The sequence below is a fragment of the Fukomys damarensis genome, unplaced genomic scaffold (genome assembly GCF_012274545.1).
Source record: "Fukomys damarensis isolate Sample0158 unplaced genomic scaffold, DMR_v1.0_HiC HiC_scaffold_12, whole genome shotgun sequence".
Lineage (NCBI taxonomy): Eukaryota > Metazoa > Chordata > Mammalia > Rodentia > Bathyergidae > Fukomys > Fukomys damarensis.
Genome location: NW_022900924.1, coordinates 49,057,624 through 49,079,719, shown reverse-complemented (window position 1 = coordinate 49,079,719; position 22,096 = coordinate 49,057,624). Strand labels below are relative to the sequence as shown.

General features: G+C 39.7%; 1 protein-coding gene across 1 annotated transcript in view; it reads left to right on the top strand.

Annotated features, from left to right (window-relative positions):
• Tprg1 (tumor protein p63 regulated 1) overlaps nucleotides 1–22,096 on the top strand; it is a 108,312-nt gene that overhangs the window by 27,224 nt on the left and 58,992 nt on the right. The window contains exon 3 of the mRNA XM_019207481.2: nucleotides 3,963–4,139. Within this exon, the coding sequence (XP_019063026.1) occupies nucleotides 3,963–4,139 (177 nt within the window). The remainder of the gene's footprint in view (nucleotides 1–3,962; nucleotides 4,140–22,096) is intronic.

The following is a 22,096-nucleotide window of genomic DNA, read 5'->3' as shown; positions in this document are numbered from 1 at the left end:
CCAGCAAAGGGGGAAGTGTTTGCAAAGGCCCTGAAGTTGGAGGGGACAAGGTGAAAACAACTGAAAAAAGGTTAAGGAGAACTGAGTGGAATGAGTCGGCCTAAGATGAGTTTGAAGGAGTAGGTGAGGCTTGATCCTACACAACCTGTTAGGGGAGATTAGTACTTTTGAGTATTTCTCATAGAGCTATGGGAGGCTGTTAGAGCTGGGGGTAGTGGTGTGAAGACCAAATTTATTTATTTTTTCAGAAAAACCCCCTCAGCCCTGGAGAGTGACAAAATTAAAAGTGAGTGAGAGGAGATGTGGGTAAGCCGGAGTTAGGTGGCCAGTGTCCCAGGCGGGGGAGAGGCTGGGGTCCAGGAGAAGGTAAAGGGAACCTGGGCAGAATGACGAGGGGGTGGAGAGAAGTGGGTGGTTCTGAAAGCTTTTGAGGATAACACGGTGAGGACTTGCCGTGGATGATGAGGAAAGAAGTAGAGAATGACTCCGCAGTCTCTGCATAGCAGACTGGAGAGATACGGCCCAAGAGAAAGACACTGCAGACAAGTTCGTGAGGGACAGAGACGAGGTCCGCTCTGGAGAGAAAGTTACTGCAGAGCACACTTCCGGCCGTGGTGGTATCATCACCTCCGCTTTTCACAGGTGGCTTTCGCCACATTCCCAAGCCACCGTAAAGGGTCCTCGTACTGGAAATGCTAATACTGAGGAGAAAGCAAGTATTATTCCTAGATTTGATGTTCCAGAGTCTGTTTCAGGTCCTGGCACCGCTCTCGCTGTGTGGAAGACACTGGGCAGACCACTGAAAAGGTCTGTGGGCTTCAGTTCCCTAGTCTTTAAAAGGGGGTAGTAGCATTTAGTCTAAGGGTTATTGTGAGGAATAAAGGCCAGCATTGATATTCAAGGACCTAGTCAACGTTCACAAGCTTTACAAACTTAATGTATTATTGTTAATCCTACTTCTATATTTGTTGTTCTTATTGCCCTCAAAACTTCAAGAGTATTAACATCAGGAATATGAACTTCAGTGTTTTCTCCATGAGTTCTTTAGGGGGAAAAAAAGGTGCTATTGAAGTCTAAATAAATATACCACCCAGAAGCTAGAGATGGTGGCCCGAAACTATTTATAAGCCTGTGTGTTTACTTGAATTCAGACATTCCCGACATGTAAATTATGCAGAGTCTGTGTCACACCAGAGCACTCTGTGTTCCTAAAAAGAATTCTCCTTTTCTCCCGGAATCCTTTACCTTTTAAAATAAATCTCATTATGGAGTGCTGACATTTTCAGTGAAACCATTCAACCAAAAGTTGCAGTTTTTAAAGACTAAAAACAAGTCTGGTTTATTAGGCAGCAGCTCATAATGTACTGCTAAGTAGATACACTCTATTTAGAGAAGTTTATGTAGATCTCTGATAAGACATTTCAGAATTTCCATCTAAGATTGAGAATGTTAAGCAGGCTATCAAGAATTCGCTCTTTTCTCTCGGTGGAGTAGGAGCTAAATATCACCGTGTGGTAGAGTGGGTGAAAACCACAGAACAAAGATCTAAACCAGATCTTTCCAGTTCCTTTCCACTGGACACTAACTCTAGTATCACTCCCGAGCAGAGCAACCTTGAATGTAACCTTCTTCAGAGGGTTGTGGATAGCTGTAGGGCTGATGCTTCAAATATGCAATGTCTGGCACACCCTAAGGTGACTATCAAAGATCTCATTCTTCTTTTTCCTCCTTCTGCTTTTTTCCTCTTTCTTTCTTTTCCACTTATGGTTTTCTGTTGCTCGTGTTCCCTCCCATTTTTCCTTCCCAAGTCCACCTTGTGTGTCTCTCTTCAGACCACTGTAGCAGTCAGCATTTTGTCGCTGTGACTAACTGAAATACTCAACCCACACAACTGAAAAGAGGAAGGGTTTGTTTGGCTCTTGGTTTCAGAGGTTTCAGTCCCGGGTCAGCTGGCTCAGGAATTTCATGGAAGACGGGTGTAATGGGACAGTGCTGCCCACTTCATGGCAGCCAGGAAGCAGAGCACAGAGGCAGAGGTGCAGGGAGAGATGTCTTCCAAAGGCATGGAATCAGTAGCCCATAGCCAACAGAGCCCCACCTCCTCACACCATGTTCAGCTGTGAACATCCACTGATGAGTATAACAACTCCGTGATTCAATCGCCACTTGAAGGGTCTCTTAATTCAATTGACAGTTCAGTGTGACTTGCACAACTGCACAGCAGAGTGGAGTATAACTCAGTTACCCAAAGTCACTTAGTTTACGATGACTAATTTCAGAGCCCCTGAAAATCCTGTCTCTTAATCTTCTCCTCAAATCGATGAGGCAAATACTAGCATTGTCTCCATTTCACAGATAAATAACCTGCCTGAACCATAGAAAGTTAAATGTCCAATCCTGCAGAGTTAGTAAACGACAGATTCCCACCTACTCTGGTGCACCACTCGAGATCTTCCAAAAACGATTATAACTGGTGTTTAGTTATTCATGCAGCTGATACTCATTTAGTACAGGTTATTAGAACCTGGTAGAAGGAATGACCCTGTGATGCAATCTCTTCCCTATGGAACTGCCACAGGTGCAACACACTCTTACACATAGTGTAGACTCTCAGCTCATACTTACTGGGTTGCTCCACCCTCTGTGATGAAGTGTCCAATGGAGCTGGCCAGTGCTCAGTGTGCTGTCTAAACATTTTGAAGATCATTCCTTCCTACAGACAGTGATAAACGCATGGCACAAAGGAGAAAACTTCAGGATGCACTCAGAAGTATTATGAGGGGCCGACTATACAGAGGAGTACAAGAGATCCTTTTTGGATTGAGCATTTGAACCCACAGCTTGAACACTGAGTCTTCTCAGCCTGCTGGGAGATGACCCAGGGCACAGGCCAAACCACACACAGACCTGTGGTTTGTGTTGAGGACCTTGGGTTTGATCTTAAGTCAAGGAGGAGCTATTTAACAGAGTGAACAGGGGAGTGATACCATTCAGCTTTTATTCTAAGAAGTACATGGAGGTGACTGTGTGGAGAATGGTTGGGAGTATAGTGCCCACATCATTCATACTTTAGCCTGATTCTGCATGGTGAGAAATCAGGCATGAACTGTTCACAAATTAACCTTTTTGGTTTTTTAGTAAAACCATGTACGAAACAATTCAAACAAACCACAAATTGCTATATTCTGAAGACTATAGTAGAAAGCAAAAATACTGTGCATCAGGGAATTATAAAATAGGCTCAGCTACTTTCAATCAAAAACTATTGTTCTTATTCCTTTTTGTTTTCACTCAGAGGAATTCTTAACTCTCAGTCAAAATTTTCCACGTGTGCCCTGAAAGGCTCTCACTCCCGAAGCAGAGCAAACCAGTAAACACTTATCTAATGTTTATTCTGTCTCTGTGTTGCAAGAATCCCACTTGACTTGTTTGCTTCAGTCTCTACCAGGTGTTTATGGTAAATGAGCAGTACATGGTGTTGGACTGAATTTAAGCCTCTTTTTTAATCTACAGTTAGCCCTGCAGCCTTTGGAGGTTAGCACAAGGTAGTGTGCAGTGCCTCAGTTTTGGAGTACAGTAGAGACTGAGTTAGAATGAAGACATTTTGGTGCTCTTGGAAGAAGACGCATTCTACGAAGGGGTCTGTTTGGCAAAGGGATATTGAGAAGTCTAAAGCAATTGAATGTCCATGTGCTGCAAACCTGGTATAGTAATCCTCCAATAGATTTCATAATGAATCGTCTTCTCTGAGCTCCGGTAAAACATTTGCTTGTCATGCTGCTCTTTCCCATCTCTCTTGGTCATGAGGAGAGCCTGAGGGATGGGTGACATTAGGTATCTCTCACTTCCTCTTCTGAGGTTACTGAATCTCGCTGTTAGCTATGTTAGGTGTTTTGGCGAGTGCTTGTCTTTAACTTGAAAAGGCTCTGTGTCATTAACTTTCTCCCCCTTGGTTCTTACAGGATAGACCACTGGAACAATGAGAAGGAGAGAATTGTGCTGGTCACAGACAAGACTCTGTTCATCTGCAAATATGACTTCCTCATGCTCAGCTGTGTACAGCTGCAGCACATTCTCCTGAGCGCTGTCCATCGTATCTGCCTGGGCAAGTTTGTCTTCCCCAAGATGTCGCTGGACAAGTGAGTACTATGTCTTCGCATGGAGGAGTGGCAGCAGGGGCATGGCAGGCTGGGAGTCAATAGCAACATCAGTTCGGAATTGTAAGCTGGGAGGATTCACAGAAACAGGGAAACTCTATGATTGAATTTATCAAACTTTTGAATTTCTACTCTGTCAGGCACCAAAGCTACAACTAGAAACAAGTTTGTGCTTTAATACGTGAAACTAACAATAAATAGCTAAATGCAAGGCGTGAAGAGGTGTGAGAACGAGGAGAAAAGCTCTTGACACAATTCATGTGGCGCATAGGTAGAGAAGTTTTCCCAGAGTACCAGTGAGCCAATATATGCTGTTGGGTAGGAGGGACCATGAAAGAAGAAGAAAAAAATTAAGTTTGTTGCAAGCAAAAGGAACAGTACATCAAAAGAGTGGAGGAAGGACCACGTGTAATCCCTCTGGGACTTCAAGTTACTCTGTAAACCCAAGTGGGAGGAATTCAAAATGGCCAGGGTATTGCTATATCAGTCTCTTTGGAATGCTCCCTGCAGGCTTCATCTGAGCAAAAATTCACTGTCTTAGAGTTGATGGCAATTTACTAGGGACTGGGAGGGATCCACAGATGAGGACTGAAAACTTGAGTGCTCCGCTTAAGGCCTTAGAAAGACCTAGATTTCCTAAATATTTTAGGTCGAGGCTATCAGGATAGCCATGCTCCTCTAAGACTGAATGTGAGCTGTTCTCATTCAGTTCCAGACTGCTTGAGGACAGGCGCCATATGTGTTATTCTTTAAGTACCTAGCATTGGGCCTGGTGCATAGTAAATTTTGAGAAATCAGGCACAGGGATTTATCTCAGTGGTTCTGCTGCCCACCTTGCAAGTGCAAGGTCCTGAGTTTGATCCAAGGTTAAAGAAAAAAAAATTTTTTTTAGAACTCTTTTTAAGACACAGAAAAAAAAGAGCACAGTTTGATGAAGTAATTGAGTTTCCTTATACGAAGATTACCATAGTGAAGACCTATTTTTTATTTACTGTTTCATGAATATGGGAAGTGATTAACTCATTTAGTTCACTAACTTTTAAAACTGGTAGGTTTTTTCAATAATACATACACATTGTAAAAATATATTTATTCATTACAAAAATTGTTTAAGACCTTTCTTTTCTATTTTAGATCCTTAGTGCAGAATTCTGTCGAGGGGTTATAGCAGCACCTTGTCCATATTTGAAGAAAGGGTCTATAAATCATAATGAATTGAAACACCTCCTGTGTATATACACTACCTCAATTTTTATATAAAAATGTATATCTATACACACATACTTGTTGCACAGTATTTGACCCAACAGGATAGACAGTATGTCATAAACTGTCCCGTCTCAAGCTGTATATGCAGTGATAAACCTTGGAGAAGTATTACGTACTCATGTATAGGTCAATCTCAGTCTTTACTAGTGCAGAATATTTTATGACTTACCTATTCATCTGGCCATTCTTTCATGGATATTTATTTTTAACCTCACAGCTACCAGCAGTGCTGCTATCAGTGTTCTTGCCTATTGCACAAATATTTAAATGCACTTTGCGCAAATATGCAAATGTATTGGTGGCAGTTCCGGAAGTGGGGTTATTAGGCCAAAGTCATGTGAGTATTAATCTGTAGAGTTTGTGCCTTCCAGATGGGTGGTACAAATGGACACTCCCATGACACAGGAGAGCATTCTCTGTCATGCACGGTGCCCAAGATTGTGTAGAGAGGAAACTTCTTACCAGTCTCTTGGTTATTTTTTTTCTTGTTTTAATTTGCATCACTAGAATTTTAAGGACTTTGAGTAGGTTTTTCTAAATTTAGAAAATCATTTCATTTTTTTTCATAAAATGCCTCTTTTGACCATATGTTTTTTTGTTTTCTATTGGGATATTGAATTTTTGTCTTATTGATTCATAAAAACTATATATCAAAGGAACTCTTCTTCTTTTATGCCATATGTGTTGGAAATATTTTCCCATTTTTTGTGTCTCATAACTTTATGCTATTTTTACTTTAAGTATTTTTATTTTATATGTTAATTATAATGCCTTTAATATTTAAATATTAAATATATCAGTATTTCAAGGCGTCTCAACTTATGACTTGTTGAGGAATGCTTTCTCTGCACTGTAATTATAAAATCAATTTCCAAGTTTTCTTTTGATCTTTTAATTTTATTTTTAAATATAGTTAAATTTATGCTTCACCTCACATTTGCTTGTGTAAAAAAATGTGCAATCAGTTTTTATTTTCCCCAGATAGAAGTCTAGGGTTGTCAGCATCATTTATTCACTATTTCATCTTCTGACACTGATATGAAGTACATCTACGTCATATATTATGTTTTCTTTGTGAATTTATGTCTTTCTAGATTCTTCATGCCATCCCTTTTATCTGTTTATTAATGGAAAATGGCTTTAATTATTTTACTCATATATTATGTTTTGATATCTGATAGCCACTTTTCATTTATTAATTTTCTTCTAATTTAAATGCTTCTGTACATTTAATTTTTCATCAGTTTGCTTATTTTTTTAAAAATCGTGTTTGGGGCTAGGTAGGATAATCACTACTAGAGTGTTTACCTAGTACATGTGAGGCCCTCAGTTTAATTTCCACCCACAAAAACAAATCTTGTTTTTAAAAGATTTTTCAAATATAAAATTAGGCTTTCGTTACTATGACAAACCCATTTCATCACATCATTTTTTCCTTCTTATACATTGTCGGTTTTAATTTGTTAATTTTTTTGAATATTTTTGTGTTTTTGCTTATGAGAGGTATGTATCTGTTATTTTTATACTTTTGTAATGTCTTTACCAGGTTTTGATACTTGGAATTTACCCCCATCATAAAACAAGTTGGGAAGTATTCTTTCATTTATTTTCTAAAAAAAAAAAAAAATTATGAGCAATGTAACCTCTTTCTTGAACATTTAATGAAGTTTCAGTTTACAAGGGAAATCTGGGCCTGGACAGTACTTGGTGGGCTAGTTTTTTGTTTGTTTATAAATAATGAATTAATTTGCTTTACCAAATTTGGCTTACTGAATAGTTTTTCTTGATTTTGCTTTAATTTTAGTAAATTATATCTTTCAAGAAATTTGTTAAATTTATTTAATTTGTAGTTAAAGACAGCTTATTAATAATATTCCATTATGGACTCTTTAATGCTGTTAAGACATTTAGTAATGTTGTTAAGACACTCGGTAACGTCTTCTTCATTTCCTAGAAAAGGTGATTTTGTGTTCCCTCTCTCTCTGTCTCTGTCTACCTCTCTGTCTCCAGTTTTAGCAACAGCACATTTTATCATTTGGATAATTCTCAGTATTGTCTGTCTGATTTTTTTTTTTAATTTTGGGTTTTTTTATTCTCATCTTTTTTAAAAATTTTTTTCAGTTTTAATTGAGTTTATTGGTACATTTTAGGGATACAGTACTGATTTTTATTTAGCTGATTTCTGCTTTCTATCATTTCCTTTATTCTATTTACTTTGGGTTTACTGTTTTCTTTTTTTTTAAGCTGTTTAAAGTTGAAACCAAGGTTATTAATTATAGACATTTCTGATTTCCAGATATGAACATTTAGAACTATAAATTTCCCTTTAAGCACTGATTTTTCTATAGCGTGTAGATTTGATATTCTGTAATCATTCAGAGATTATTTTCTAATTTTCTGATTTCTCTCATTCATAAATGCTCATTACCCAAAATTTTCTTTGCCAAATATTCTTTTTATTTTTTTGATATGGGGATTGAACTCAGGACATTGCACTTTCAAGTTTTTCTAAATATCTTTATATCACTCAATTTTAATTTAGATGACATACTGCCTTTTATTTCAATCCTTATAAAATATACAGGCTTGCTTTGTGGACTGAACAATGATGTATCTTTATGAATAGATTATGTGCTCTTGAAATAATTTTATTTGTAGTTTTCTGTACATATGAATAATTTGATAATGTTATCTTTACTAATCTAGTTTTGTAATAGACACAGCTTTTAAAAAATCTATAATTGTGAAATTTTCTAGCTCTCCCTTTAATTTTATTACTTTTTGCTTGATATATTTTGACAGTCTACTATTATTTGCATACACAATGATGATCAGTACCTTTTTCTGGTTGGCCCATCCTCTGTTAATCATGAAATACTTCTTTTTTTCTCTGGAAATAGGCAACATCTTACTGCCTATTTTAAACTCTGATATTATTGCAGATTATCCATCACTTTTATATTTACTCCTCATAAAATACAACTTATTTCGTCCATTTACTCTCTACTTATCTATGTCTTTGCATTTAAAGTGTATCTCTTATAGAAATCACATTGGTAAGTTGTGCTTTTGAGAGCATCTGTTTTTTTTTTTTTTGACAGCACCTGTCTTTAAATTTCAGTGTTTATACTGTTAATACTTTTGTAATTTTAATAGGACTACAGTGAAGGCTACAAGGCTATTATTAGCTTTTTTCTTTATGCTTTATTTTTTCTTTTAATTTTTGTTGTTGTTGTTGTTGTTGTTGTTAGCACAAGGGAATGAACTGTTGTGCACACTAGGCGAGCACTCTGCCACTGAGCTACATCCCCAGTCTTTTTTATTTTGGGACAGGTTCCTAATAAACTGCCCAGACTGGCCTTAGACCCACTGGACTCATCCTCCTGAGTGGCTGAGAGTCCAGGGGCATACCACTGTATCTGGTTACATTCCTATTTTTTGCTTGCTTTTGTTTATTTGTGTTTTGAGACAGTGTCTCATTATGTAGCCGAGGATGGCCTTGAACTCACTATGTAGCTGAGGCTGACCTAATCACTCATCTTTTGATTAAATATTCCATTATAGAATTTTAATCTATTTGGACTATTCAGTTGCAACATTACATATATGTTGTGGTTGGCTTAGGGCAGAGTTCCTCATCCTTCTCACTGCTGGCATTTGGGACAGAAAACTTCTTTGGTGTGGGAAACTGTTTCCTACACTGTAAGATGTTCAGCAGCATTTCCGAATGCTATGGCATCTACAAACCAGCAACTGGAGATCATCCACCTTTTAACTTTCACCTTTTGCACAATGTCAGCTACTCTGAATCATGGAGTATAGACTTTTCAGATTGGCTTCTTTCCCTGAAGAACATGTGCTTGATGTTACTCCACGTCTTCATGGTGCTTTAGATCATTTAAGAAAATCACGCATTTTTTTCCTTAGATCTAATTAATGTGGTCAACGTTCTCACATGCTTTCTATACTGAAGCATTTTACATATTGTATATTTTAATTAATTTTGGAATTAATATCTCTTTATTAATATACTACAGATATCAATTGAACTTGCTGATAGATTTTTGTATTAATATTCCTACATTTGATTGATATATGGCTTTCTTTTATTGTGCTCTGCTTGCAAATTTTGTATCAGTGTTAGCTAATTTGAAAAATAAAATTTGCTTTTGCCCTTGACTGACTTTATCCAATAAACAGCTTTATCTATTACTTAGAGGTTTTTTCTGTTTCATCCATGAAAATGTCTTAACCTGGTGCTTTCAAAGGAAGAATAGAACTACAGTTTTTTCATTTTTTTCTCAGGTATTAGCATCATTCTATTTATTTCTTTTTGGTAAGTTTCTGTTATTTATATCATACTATAAAAGGGTTATAAATATTCAAGAAATTGGGAGAACAAGAAAGGAAGTGATGAAGAAAACGATTAAAGATTACTTTGTGTGTAATACATTTTTCTGTGGTGTTTCCATTAGCTAATGGGTAGTTGCCTAGTTGATATATTTCTGAGCATCCTTTTATTTGAATTTATTTGTTCATAATAGAGTTCTTTCATTTTCTCATTTTTTCTACATTGATCTATATAATTTCCCATTGCTCTGTTTGTGTGTTTGCAGTATCTTCATCTGATATTTTGATTTATTTAATCATTTTAGTAGACATACAATAATATTTTATTATTATATACTCAGCATACTGCTATCTGTTTATTTCCTGAGAGTAAATTGAAATAACATTTTTAAAACTTACTTTTAATTCTTTTAAATTTTGTTGTTAATTTCTAGTTTCATAACCTTATTTCAGAGAGTGTCTTCTCTTTTTCTCTGCTCTTGTAATTTATTAAATATTTTCATGTTTAAGTAGCCAGTTTTTATCAGTTTCATAAATAGTTGAATAGGTAGCTCTGCCTTCTGTGTTTTAGGTTTGATAAATTGATCTTAGGTGAACTATCAATACGTTATTCATCTTTTCTCTATCTTTGTCTGTTTCTTTAATAATTTTTTGGGTTACTTGATCTATCATTGACCCAGATAGGTGAATTACATTTCCCTATTCCTATGGTGGATTGTTTAACTTTTGCCAATTTATATTATGAATGTTGATACCGCCTTGTCTGACATACAAATATTATATATGATGAATGGTTTTTCATTATAAAGTTTATCTCTTTTCATGCCTTGTTTTCTGAGTGTTGCAAACTTTATGTTTTTAAAAAGTTTTTCTCTTGATAGGTCTTTGCCTATTTTTGTACTTTAAACTTTCTGAACCTCTTTATTTTTGATATGTACTTGCATACCGCATATAATTAAATTTTACTTTGTAATCCAACCTGTGCATCTTTTTCTTTCGATTAGTAAGATTAATCTATTTACATATGTTCCTATGATAAAACCTTCTGCTACCTTGATATTTTAGTAATCATTTAAAAATATATCAACATTGTGTCTACATTTACTTTGCTTTCCATTGAGTGGGTTTTTCTTATAATACGGGTTTTCAGGCTGCTTCTTGTTCTACTGATAATTGTAAGTGTAATTTAGCATAATAGCTTTAGTTCTACCTTTTCTGAATATTACCTATCAACTTCCTAATTACATGAACAAATAGCACATTCCTTATCTTTATTTCCTACTTCAACACATTATTATTTTGAAATTGTCAGCCAGCATGGTAGTGCATGCCTGTATAATATTTATGCATCGGCACTCTGGGAGGCTGAGGCAGGAGTACAAGATGAAGCCTGGTTCGGTCAATTCAGTGACTTACTGAAACCCCGTCTCAAAATATTTTGAAAAATGAGGAAGAGCTGGAGACGTATCTCTTTGAAAAGGTCTTGAATTCAATCTCCAGTACCGAAAAAAAAAATTGCTTATAATGATCACTAACTATTAGTCAGTTTAATAGTTATTTACTTGAATAATATTTTTACTTGGCACGCTATCTCAAACAGCAACTCAGATATTCACTTTGAGAGATGAGGAATATTCATATTTTTGTGACTCCCAATTCTTCCCCCCTTTGCCTCCTTTTTTTCATTAGTGTTACTGCACAAATTTCATCTCCTTATGGAATATTTTACTTAATTCCCCGCAAGGCATCCGATTATTACCAGTGGGCACTGACACACTTCCAGTTTTCCTAATCCCCGTGTTCCTTCATCCAAATGTGCATCCCATGGGTACAGCGAGGAGGGATCTTTGGTAGATGATTCTCTGCTAATCATCAAAGGGCTCTCCCTGGGGCGGAAATGTGGTGCTATGCTCGGGTGGCGATTTCAGTTGAGCTCGGGATTTTTAGCAGACCACTTCGTTAGAGTCCTGGGTTACAGTTCCTGTTTAACAGCTGGCTACACTGTTCCCTCATCTATTAAAAAGTGACATGGTAATTCTGCCAAAGGCTCTAAGGACATGCTATGAAGGCACTCTGAAAGACACCTTGTGTCTATTGGGTGTTCACAAGTCCCGATTTCTCTCCCAGATTAAAGCAGTGGTTAACACAGCGCTAAGCAGGTTAATTCAATTGCTACCTTTACTTCCAGCTGCCATGAGGTCACCAATCTAAGGGCAGAGGTAAGGTGGCAGCAGGTTGGGAAGAGAGCAAGAGGCCAGGGAACATCAGCTGTGGATCAGTGACGGACGCTGAGAGCAGTCTGGGCAAAGCCTGAGCAAGCTCCCTTGTTAGAGGAAGACTTGGTGACTTCATGTGGGCGCCACTGGCCGCAGATGCTAATGCTGTCACTGCTAGCCCAGCATCTGTACCTGCCCTGAGCCAGCGGGCCTTCAAAAGAGCAGGCCTCATTGGCTTATTTTATAGATGAAAAGGGGGAGTGTAAAGCGTATTCCGGGGTTCAGGCATCATCATCAGCTCCTGGGTACTAAAGCTGGATCTCAAATGTATTATTTGCCTCCCTGGCCAGTGCTCTTTTCTGTGGCTGTCTCCTCTCCTCTCTCTCTCTCTCTCTCTCTCTCTCTCTCTCTCTCTCTCTCTCTCTCTGTCTCTCCCTCCCTCCCTCTCTCCTCCTCCTCTCTCCTCTCATGTCTATTTTTCCATTCTCTCTCTTCTCTATTTTGTCCTTGCCTGTTTACTTGTTATTCCTTTCATTTATTTTTTACTTTTGGTCCTCCTTCTCTTTTCCTCTCTCTCTGTACCTCCGAGTAACGACAGTTCTCTTGTTAGACTAACGTGGGCTTCTGACTTTCGGAACTTGGAGAACATGTGCCGACATAGCCCAGGTACTAGTACTTACAAAACAGTTGTGATGCTTTCCCCAGTTTGCCTTTGGCTTGAGGTAAAGGGAAGGGTGATGGCAAAGGCAACTGAAGGCTGTGGATCATTTATTTATGAAATGAAGGCAGATTCTTTAGATTAGCGCAATCTCCACAAACAAAACCAGGAAAGAGTGAAAGGTCTGATTTACCCTCCTGGGTAGGTGTTTGTTATACATGTCTTCTGTTATCATCTCTTATCTGGGTTGGAAACCCTAAATCTTATTTCTAGTATAACTGGATTCATTCCCAGATTTTAATTAAAAGCTAATTTCCATAATTCTATTGTGTCTGTAGCCTTCCCGAAGAGTAGAGGAAGAGAAGAATAGGCATCTGTCAACTAACCATAAAGTTGAAGCTATGACTAATATTAACCACATTACTTTCTTGATATATGGATTTGGCCAGATCATTTCTTGTGAGTCCCACCTTCCAACCTATAAAGCATGAACAATAAAATACGTGGCAGGCCTAATTTGTATGGTCATGGTAGTTTTAAATGTCAATGTGACAGTGCCTTGTAAACTGTAAAGCCCTGCAGTAAAAGTCTGTTTTTATTTTGACAGTTCTAAAGCATCCGCATTTACTTTTCTCCCACCCTTTTGTATGCCCACAAGAGATAACAGTGGGAAAGATGAGATTCTGAACGGTCACATGCCTTGTCCACCCGTGGAAACAGGTGGTCGGAACTGAAACATGCCATCTCTGATGTCAAACCCTTCCCCTTTGTCGGGCTCCTGATTCTTACCTGTCCCCAAATGCGTGGTGATCTTCCAGGGTGAGTGGGTCCTCTTTCTTTGCCTCTGTTGTCATTTGAACTGTAGCAAAGAAAGAGGAGGGATGAGAAGAGCAGGCTAGTGGGGACCTGTCTCTGGGATACCTTGACTTAATCCGTGCTTCAGTCCCCTCGTTTGAAAGGGGTGGGGAGTAGAATCTATCTCTTGGGCTCATGTTGAGGATGCAATTAAATAATCCATGTAAAATGTTTAGAATGACGTCTCATACGTAGTAAACATTTATTTAGATGTAGCAAGTGGATGTACTAGAAAGACATTCGGATTGTGTGTCTGGGGTCCAGAGCCACTTTCCTGATATGTTTCCATGTCTCTTTCCCTGGCTGAACCTCCTCTTGCTGAATTTATAAAATCTCTAAAGCTTTTTTTCCCACATTGAAACTCTACGCTTGTGTAGCACTCTGTCACTGGAGAAATTTTCTAAAAGCCGTTCATCTCAGAGAACGACATGATTTTGCCTAATCAGTTCTTCCTATGAAAAATATCTCGAAAGAGGTTTTCTGCTGGAAAATATTGTTGCTGTCATATTGATAAGGCAACACATGCTTAGCAGGAGGTCAGGCCGCGATATGTCTTCCTGCGAAAATAGGCATTGCGCACATATCTCTGTGCTGTTTACTTTTGCATTTTGCAAAGTAGGAGGGATACGCCGAGCTGCAGAAGTGAGGCCCTGGAGACCGCTTCCTGCAGCCTGCAGGCAGCCTGCAGGAACTTCTGGGGAAGGCTACAGTCATCTTCTGCCTGCTGCTGACTTGGGGTCAGCATGTGGAGGAGAAGAGGAGGAGCCTTGCTCCCGTGGAGCGGAGGGCCAGAGAGCTGCCTCGTGCCCTCAGAGTTGGCATCTCTTTCTCAGTGAGAGCTTCAAAGGGCCTCTGCTCGGGATAAACTATACTCCTGGCCCGGGCTGATTCTGCTGGCTTCGCGTCTGTCAGTGTGTTCTAATCACTGTTATAAGCGTGGTTCTGCGGAACACCTTCTAAAATATTTTCCTATTGCTCCAGCAACATCTCCTGTCTAGACAATCTAATTATGAGCGCAGAGCAAATAGCTGCAGTGGATTCCGCCCCCGAGCGTTGCACAACCCTAGGACTGGGGCTGGGAAGGCAGAGAGGGGAAATGTGAGCGGTGTGGCTGCTTTTTGTTGCCCTGACCAGAAAATTGAGTGCTTCAAAAGAATCTGGATAACGTTTAATTATGAAAAAATGATCTGGTGGAAGCTGGTGTTTTCTTGTGTTCCTAAACTTGGAGGATTAAACATACTGATAAATTTCCATTTAATCGTGCCTTTTTCTTGGCCTCAGAGGTGGCTGGTGGTCTTTCCTTAAAAGAGAAGCCACTGATTAATAATCATCTCTACCAGAAGCATTTTGAAAATAACAACTGGCTTCCCAAATGTATGTGCTTTCCAAATGGCGATTTGATGTCCTTCAGAGATTTTCCAGAGCCTGGCTCTATGGCCGACACTGGGCACGGAAGGTGACGAGGCGTGGAGTCTACTACCAGCGTGATCATGGTGTTTCAGGGAGGCAGAAGCACGCACTCACGCCTGAGGCCAGCTTTGGTGATGGCTGCAGCAGAAAGCCAGGGGTATCGGGAGCACAGGAGAATGAGAGATGGAAGGCTTACAAAGGAGTTAGAATCAGAAAAGTTATAGGCTGAATGGAACTTGGAAGGAAGATAAGGAAGAACAGAGCAGCCCCGGAATAACTACACAAATGACTGATTAATGTGATCAGCCAACCCTGTCATGTGGGTGGGACCCAGCTGTTGGAGGAATGGGAGGGAGAAGTTTCTGAATGGGTTTTTTTGTTTGTTTGCTTGTTTGTTTGAGACAGTGTCTCACTATGTAGTTCAGACTGCTCTGAAACCCAATGTGTAGCCAAGGCTGGTCTCGAACTCTCAGCAATCCTCCTGCCTCAGTCTCCCAGGTGCTGGGATTACACGTGTGCTCCATCACACCCAACTCTGAATGGTCTTAAAGCATAGAACGAGAGAACTTTGGGTGTTAGTCTTATTAGGACATTGAAGGTTTTGGTGCAGGAATGGGAGAAAATAGACACTTTGCTTCCGGAAGACAAGCACAGTTACAATACAAGAGGTGGTTTGGAGAAAACAGAGACTGGAGAAAGGGAGAAGATTTAAATCGAAGTAGTGAGTGCGAAAAGGAGGGCATGGGTGTGAGAAGACTCAGCGGAAGTAGACTCTGGCGGAAGTAGGTTTTCCTGGTGTCAGAGAGGGAGGGAAGGAGGATCAGGCTGTGGGCCTGGATTGGAGGATATGTTTCATGTTAATTATTTGGGATGCCTGAGAGACTCTGGGGAAAAAGTGAGTGTTAAGAAAAACAATCCGTCTGACATTTCACAAGGGCTCAAGTGTCCCAGGAGCCACGCCGGGCATAGTCCCTCACAATGGAGGGGACAAGCGGGCCACAACCAACTGATCACAATAAGAAATGTGAAGTAAGGACAGTGCTCAGGATTTTGAAAGAGAGGGTAGGTGAATTATCTGTTGCTGTGCTACCTGACTACTTATTTGTGTGAAAGAACAAACACATTGTTCCTCTGCTTTGGGGTCAGGAGTATGTAAGATCTGGCAGGATCCTCCCTCAAAACCACCATCAAGGCACCTACAGAGCTATGGCTTCTGAAGGCGCATCTGGAACAATCACTTTGCAACCCACTCACTCACACGGCTGTTGACAGATCCAGGTGCTGGCTGGCAGTCACCAGGCATAAAAGTATCTTTCCAGGTGGGCCTTTCCATATGACAACTGAAAACATGGCTGCTGACTTTCTCAGAGGAAGCCAGGTGAAAGAGTGAGACAAAGAAACAACAGGTTGAGCAAGATAGAAGCCGGTCTCTGGGTAACACAATCCCGGAAGGGACATTTCATCATCTCTGCCATATTCTGTTTTCCAGAGGCAAGTTACTAATGCCAGGGCACATTGAAGGGAGGCTGTAGCACGAGGGCAGGAAGACTAGGAAGCAGGCATTGCCAGAGGCCATGGTTGAAGATGCCAGTGCTTTTATTACAGGAGTTTGCGCTACATTTGAGGAGGAAAGATAACAAATAACTTATCTAATGAGGGAATCTTGGTACTAGGAGAGAAGGAGTAGGAGGTGAAGGAGAGTGTGTTCCGGGGAAAGAGAAGAAAATATGCCCCAAAAAAGGTCAACCTCGGCCTCTGGGAAATGTAAATAGACAACTGCAACTTGGGCCCACTGATTACAAAGGGCTTGATGGTCATCAAAGTAGAATTAAGTTTTGTATTTAGGTGTTGATAAACTCTGGCCATTCTGACAGAGAATAATTCTGCTTAATGGATTGCTTACACTGACTTTCACCAGCTTGGAGAGGCTCACGGTTATGGTTAAAATCAGCTTGAAAGCCCTGGTTGCAAACTGTAAAACCATCTCTGGAACTGCTGGGAAATGGTTCTGATTCAGTGTTTAAAATGAATAAAATTGCCCACTTATCTCTTAGGGTAATTACTTATTGTGTAATAAGATAATGTCCATAAATCACCGTGGATTTCTTGGGGGAATGACATTATATAAACAGAAGGCTTTATCAGAGCTGATGAAGTGATTTGAAGGATTAACTTCAGAAGTATATCTTGATTCTGAGGTCCTTTTATCGCAAAGAAATCCATATAGTTTGCATGCGTTCTTGAGAAGCGTTTCAGTTTTAGAAATAGAGACAGTGGGCTATTGGGAAGTGTTTGGAAGGTAGTGCTGTCTTTTTAGCTCATTCAGTCTGATAAAGTGTCTCTGCCCCTTTTAATCCTAATTAATCGAGAGTAGCTACCTGAAAATGTAGTATGGAGTCTCCACCTCTGGTATGAAAAAGAGAAAACCTAATTCCTTGTCCCAAGTTCCCTTCTAGTTTTCCCTTTTACTTCCTTTTAGAGTGCTTCAATGTACTCCCCTGTAACAGTGGGCAATGACAGTATTTGTTTTGGAAATAAATGTTTAATGTTCATAATGGAATTTGAGCTTTGTGAATTTCTTTTGCAACCCTGAGGAACAATGAAATAGCAGTGGAGAAGGCAAGCCAGAATTGGTGTTGGATCTATTTTTCTCAGTTCAACTGACCTCCTCTCTCTTTTTCCTCTGTTTTTCTTCTGCTCCTCTTAGTCCAAATCTCTAGAGCCACCCATGTAGTTAATATTTATTTTTAATACATTTCCCATTTTCAGTTTTCATTAAAAATTCTCAGCAAGTGTAAGAGAGGTTTCATTTTGCCTCCCTGAAGTGTATGTGACGACTGGAATTATTCATCCAATGAAGTGTTTAAGTTCTCAGTAAAGATCAAGTGTTTAAACACAAATCAAGGAAATCTCATGGAGAAGAAAGTGCAGGAGGAGAATGTTTAACATGTGCCTGGGTTATGGCCTTTCGTAAGGAGAAACTCCCTGATTTCTCATCCCTCCCTTTGCAAAATACTCTCATCAATAATATAGAGTGATACAATATTTTTAGTTTTCTTCTTTAAACTAATTACGAACTATGGAAACATTTTTCAAGTCCATAGAACTCAGGATAAGAAGGTCTAGAAACAGTGAAAAACCAAGAAAAAAATCATAGCCATTGCTGCATTTACCTAATAGGCAGACAAATAGAAAGGTAAGACAATAGCAAGACATGCCTGCAAAAATGATAGCAATTTAAAGATATTTCTTTAAAATTTGTAGTCTATGAAGCTCATTTAATTTTAACATCTGTGGAAATGTTCTGCTCTGTGATGAAGCCACATTTGCACTTGCATTCGTACATGGGAGGAGAGGTTGGCCACAGTTTCCACAGGGCTGTGGTCACAAACACTTAATGTGGCTGTCAGTGTAATCGCGCAGTGGAGTAAAGTAAGTCCCTTCTTGTGGAAAGTGGCCAAAGCTGGAGGTAAGACATGCCTGGCACATTCTCCTTCTGCTTAGGCAAGAAGCAACAACTGCTCCCTTCTCTGTAGAGAGATTTTAGGAATGAATAAAAAAGATTCAATATTCATTTTTTAACTTTTGCCTGCAGTATTGGGAATTCTGAAAATTCTCCTTGCAGCTTCTAATTTGCCACCAGAGTAGGAGAAATGGTAAATACTAGTGTCATGGTGGTTTTTTATTCCCCTAGTAACATTCTCCCTTTTCCCCTCCCAACAGGGTCTCTAAGGTACTGGGGAAGCGGTTTACCCAAATGAAGTAGTTGGTGTCCCTCTTGAAGTAGTTAGTATTACTCTTGGCCCCTCTTGAAGATGAATCTGTCCATTTGACTAAGTCCCGTCTAATGATATGTGAGCAGAAGAAATAGGAGGGTGCTCTGGAAAGACTCCAGCCCCATGGACCGGGTACTGAGGATCGCACCTCAGGATAGCACAGCGGGTGCGGAAAGATGCTGGCTCCCAAGGGATTGTATGGTGCCACCTCTCCACTCCTCTACTGTGCTCCTTTAGTCTTCTACCAAGAGAAGGGATGTACAGTTGGTCACTAGCTTTGATTTACCTGTTATATTCAAGCCTAATCCCAACGAATAGAGCCACAGAAAGAGAAAAGGGGTTTTGCCAACTGCTGAAGGTTGGGGAGGGTGGGCAGTGTCATATGGTAAGAGTTCGTATTGTTTAGGATTCCACAGACCACGGGTCTAGTGTCAGATTTGTCATGTACTGGCTTTGCTGTACAACTTCTAGGGTTGTGTCCTTACATATAAAAGCAGATTAATGATATCTATCTCAGGGAGTTGTGAGAATTAAATGGGAGTAGTGAACAGTGCCAAGCTGGTGAATACTACAGGTGCTCTGTAGGTATTTGCTTCCTTTTGCTTTTCATCCAACTTGCTTTCCTTTTTGTTGGAAGATGGCAGTTACTTTACATGTCTCATTTAAAGTATTGCATAAAAATTACTGAGTCCCAGAGTAGGACAGTCATGGCTACAGTTCTGTGCTATGATTTCAGCAGGAAAGGAATATTAACCATTCAGCCAACTCAAGACCTCATACTCAGTGACAAACTAAGCAAGAGTTGGGGCCAGTATTGTGGCTGGAACGGGAGGAACTGCGTGGGATTTCCTGGAACACTGAGCCTCAAGGGTGGGTGGTAAAGGGTTTGTTTCTGCAATCAGCAAAGCACATGTGTGTGAAAATGCTCATAAGAACAAGTGGTATCCCCAACTCAGACCAAGGAGGAGCTGTGCACAAGATGAATGAGTCTATCTGTGTGCATAGAGAAGTGATCTTAAATATAATTCATGGCCACCTGAAACACTCATGGTTGTTTTGTATCTTTTGAGGGCCAGAGGAAACTAGTCCTAGAACAAAACTTGTAAGTAAAAATATTAGGCAAATTATATATTCTTTAAAAAATCTTTTTAGTTAAAATACTTTTTCAGCCCTTTGAATTTATAGTTACTATCACTATTCGTTTTCTTGTGTTTGTTTTCTCATGCATAGTCAGCTGGATTTTGCTGAACTTAATCCCAGAAACAAAGTTTAGTTGTGATAGTTTAAAAATAATTATTCACAAATGAAAAGGAATGACCTCGTCATCTCTGTTGGGAAAAAGAGACGGGACATGTATTGGTCTTGCCCTGAAATAGCTTGCAATTGAATTAGAGACCAGGAGACAAAAAACATAGACAACTGATTCTCATGTAAGGTATAACATGAAAAATTCTAAAAAATATGGAAGCGATACATTATGGGAACATGCACCAGGTGATCTATTTCTAGAGGTGGCAATTTTTTGCCAAGACTGATGGATTTTGATAGAGAGGAATAAGGCAACCCATAGGCTAGAGAGAAAGTGTAACAAAGAGAGGTGAAAATATGAAGGGGTGGAAAGTTGCTTAGGAAACCATGACTAGTTTCCCGAGGAACAGAAAGATAGGGAGACTGGACAGACAGAAAACATGTTGCTGGGCAGTACCGAGTGGCAGGATAGAGTGCTCTGTTTATTGGGATAGGCCAATGGGAAAAAGACTTTAAAGCCTGGAGGCTTCCTGAGCCATCCTGTCCCTACAACCTGTAGTAGAGCATTGATATGTGACAGACACATCGCTCTGGGCTCTGATAGTGCTGAGTAAATAAGAACAAGGAGCGGTGTGAGGGAGACATTGTACCACTGAGTAAGTCTACTCAGGTCTTTGAGTCAGCCCTGGTCAGACATTTTGGATGAATCATCCTGGTGTGGAATGGAGAGGTTATGTGTAAAATTCTGAATATCACCCTCTTGCAGAAGCACAAACTAATGGCATCAGAATCCAGTGGAGAAAAGTTATTTGAGACTTGTTTGCATGGAAATAAAATCTGAAAAACAAATTACCTTGAGATTTATGGGCCTATGGACCTTAGCTATATTACATGCTGCCACTAACAGGGTGGCAGGCTGGGGTTTTGTCATGTGTCTTCTGCCTCTGGGGATCGGGGCCAAGAATGCCCTGATTTGATCTTGGGTGTGGTGCTGACCACTCACTCATGATGCCAAGGGAGGAGTGCTGACAAGGACGGTGGATAGTAGGGGATCACAGAGCTATTTCTTGGCAGATCTCTATGGGGAGGCGTTCCCCAAATGCCACAATACTGTTATTTTTGAGTAATGGACTGAACCGGGGTGCCTGATTGGACGGGGCCACTCCTAATTTCTTCCAGATAAATATTTGGTTGCTAAGAGGTTATATTTAAATGAGAACTATCTCCTTAGGCAGTCGTTGCCCAGGAATTCCTGAAGAGGGCAGGATCCCATCCCTGCTGGAGAATGCCTGAGCACCACCCCCAAATGCACTGTGTACTTAGTGCCAGGGCACCTCCTCTGGGGTTCTGTAAGAGTCTGTTTCCCTGAAGAAGAAGAAGAAAACCCATCAATGTTGGAGATACAGATTTTCTTCCGAGTGTTGCTCCTGGTCTTTTGCCACACACAGGCAGGATTCTGAAGGAGAAGTGGCATCGACGTCAGGGAGTTGGCATCAGCGAGGAAAAAGGTTCTCTGAAAAACAGCAGTTTTATTTAAATCCCAAAGTCTAGGAAGCTAGGGAATTTGGATCTTTAAGACACAGGAGGATCCTCCTGAGTTTGCCCTTGTTACTCGTAGGCATTGTTCAAGTGTCAATGTTTCAAACTTCACAAATTTAGGTTTTCTTCTCACTTTGTGGGAAGAACCCTCTTATCTCACGTATTTTCCTACACTGAATACAACTACTGAGAATAAGCAGTTAAATCGTAAATTTATTTTGAATCATGCATCTTTAAAAAAGCTCTCATCCATGTCTTCAGTATTTTTAAAGAAAAGAACATAAAACAAAACAAGATTTTAAAAATATGGGGGAAAGGAGACTTGGGCAAAAGTCAAAAGCTAAATAAAAAAACTATTACTCTAACTTTCTAGGTTTGAGGTTTAATATATTTTTTGTCCTATCAAAATTCAGTGTATACATACATTCTCCGTGACATGGTGAGGTTTCAGGATCACAGGCTGTCTCTCTTACTCCTCACAAGTTTCCACAGTGTCTCTTAATAATCAGCCAGGTATTATTTTGTTTTTGTTTCTAATTCTAGATGCCTTTTTACAAGGACTGTAAAAATCTTCATTGATACAGATGCCCTTAGAAAGAAAAGACCTTACCCGTGTTC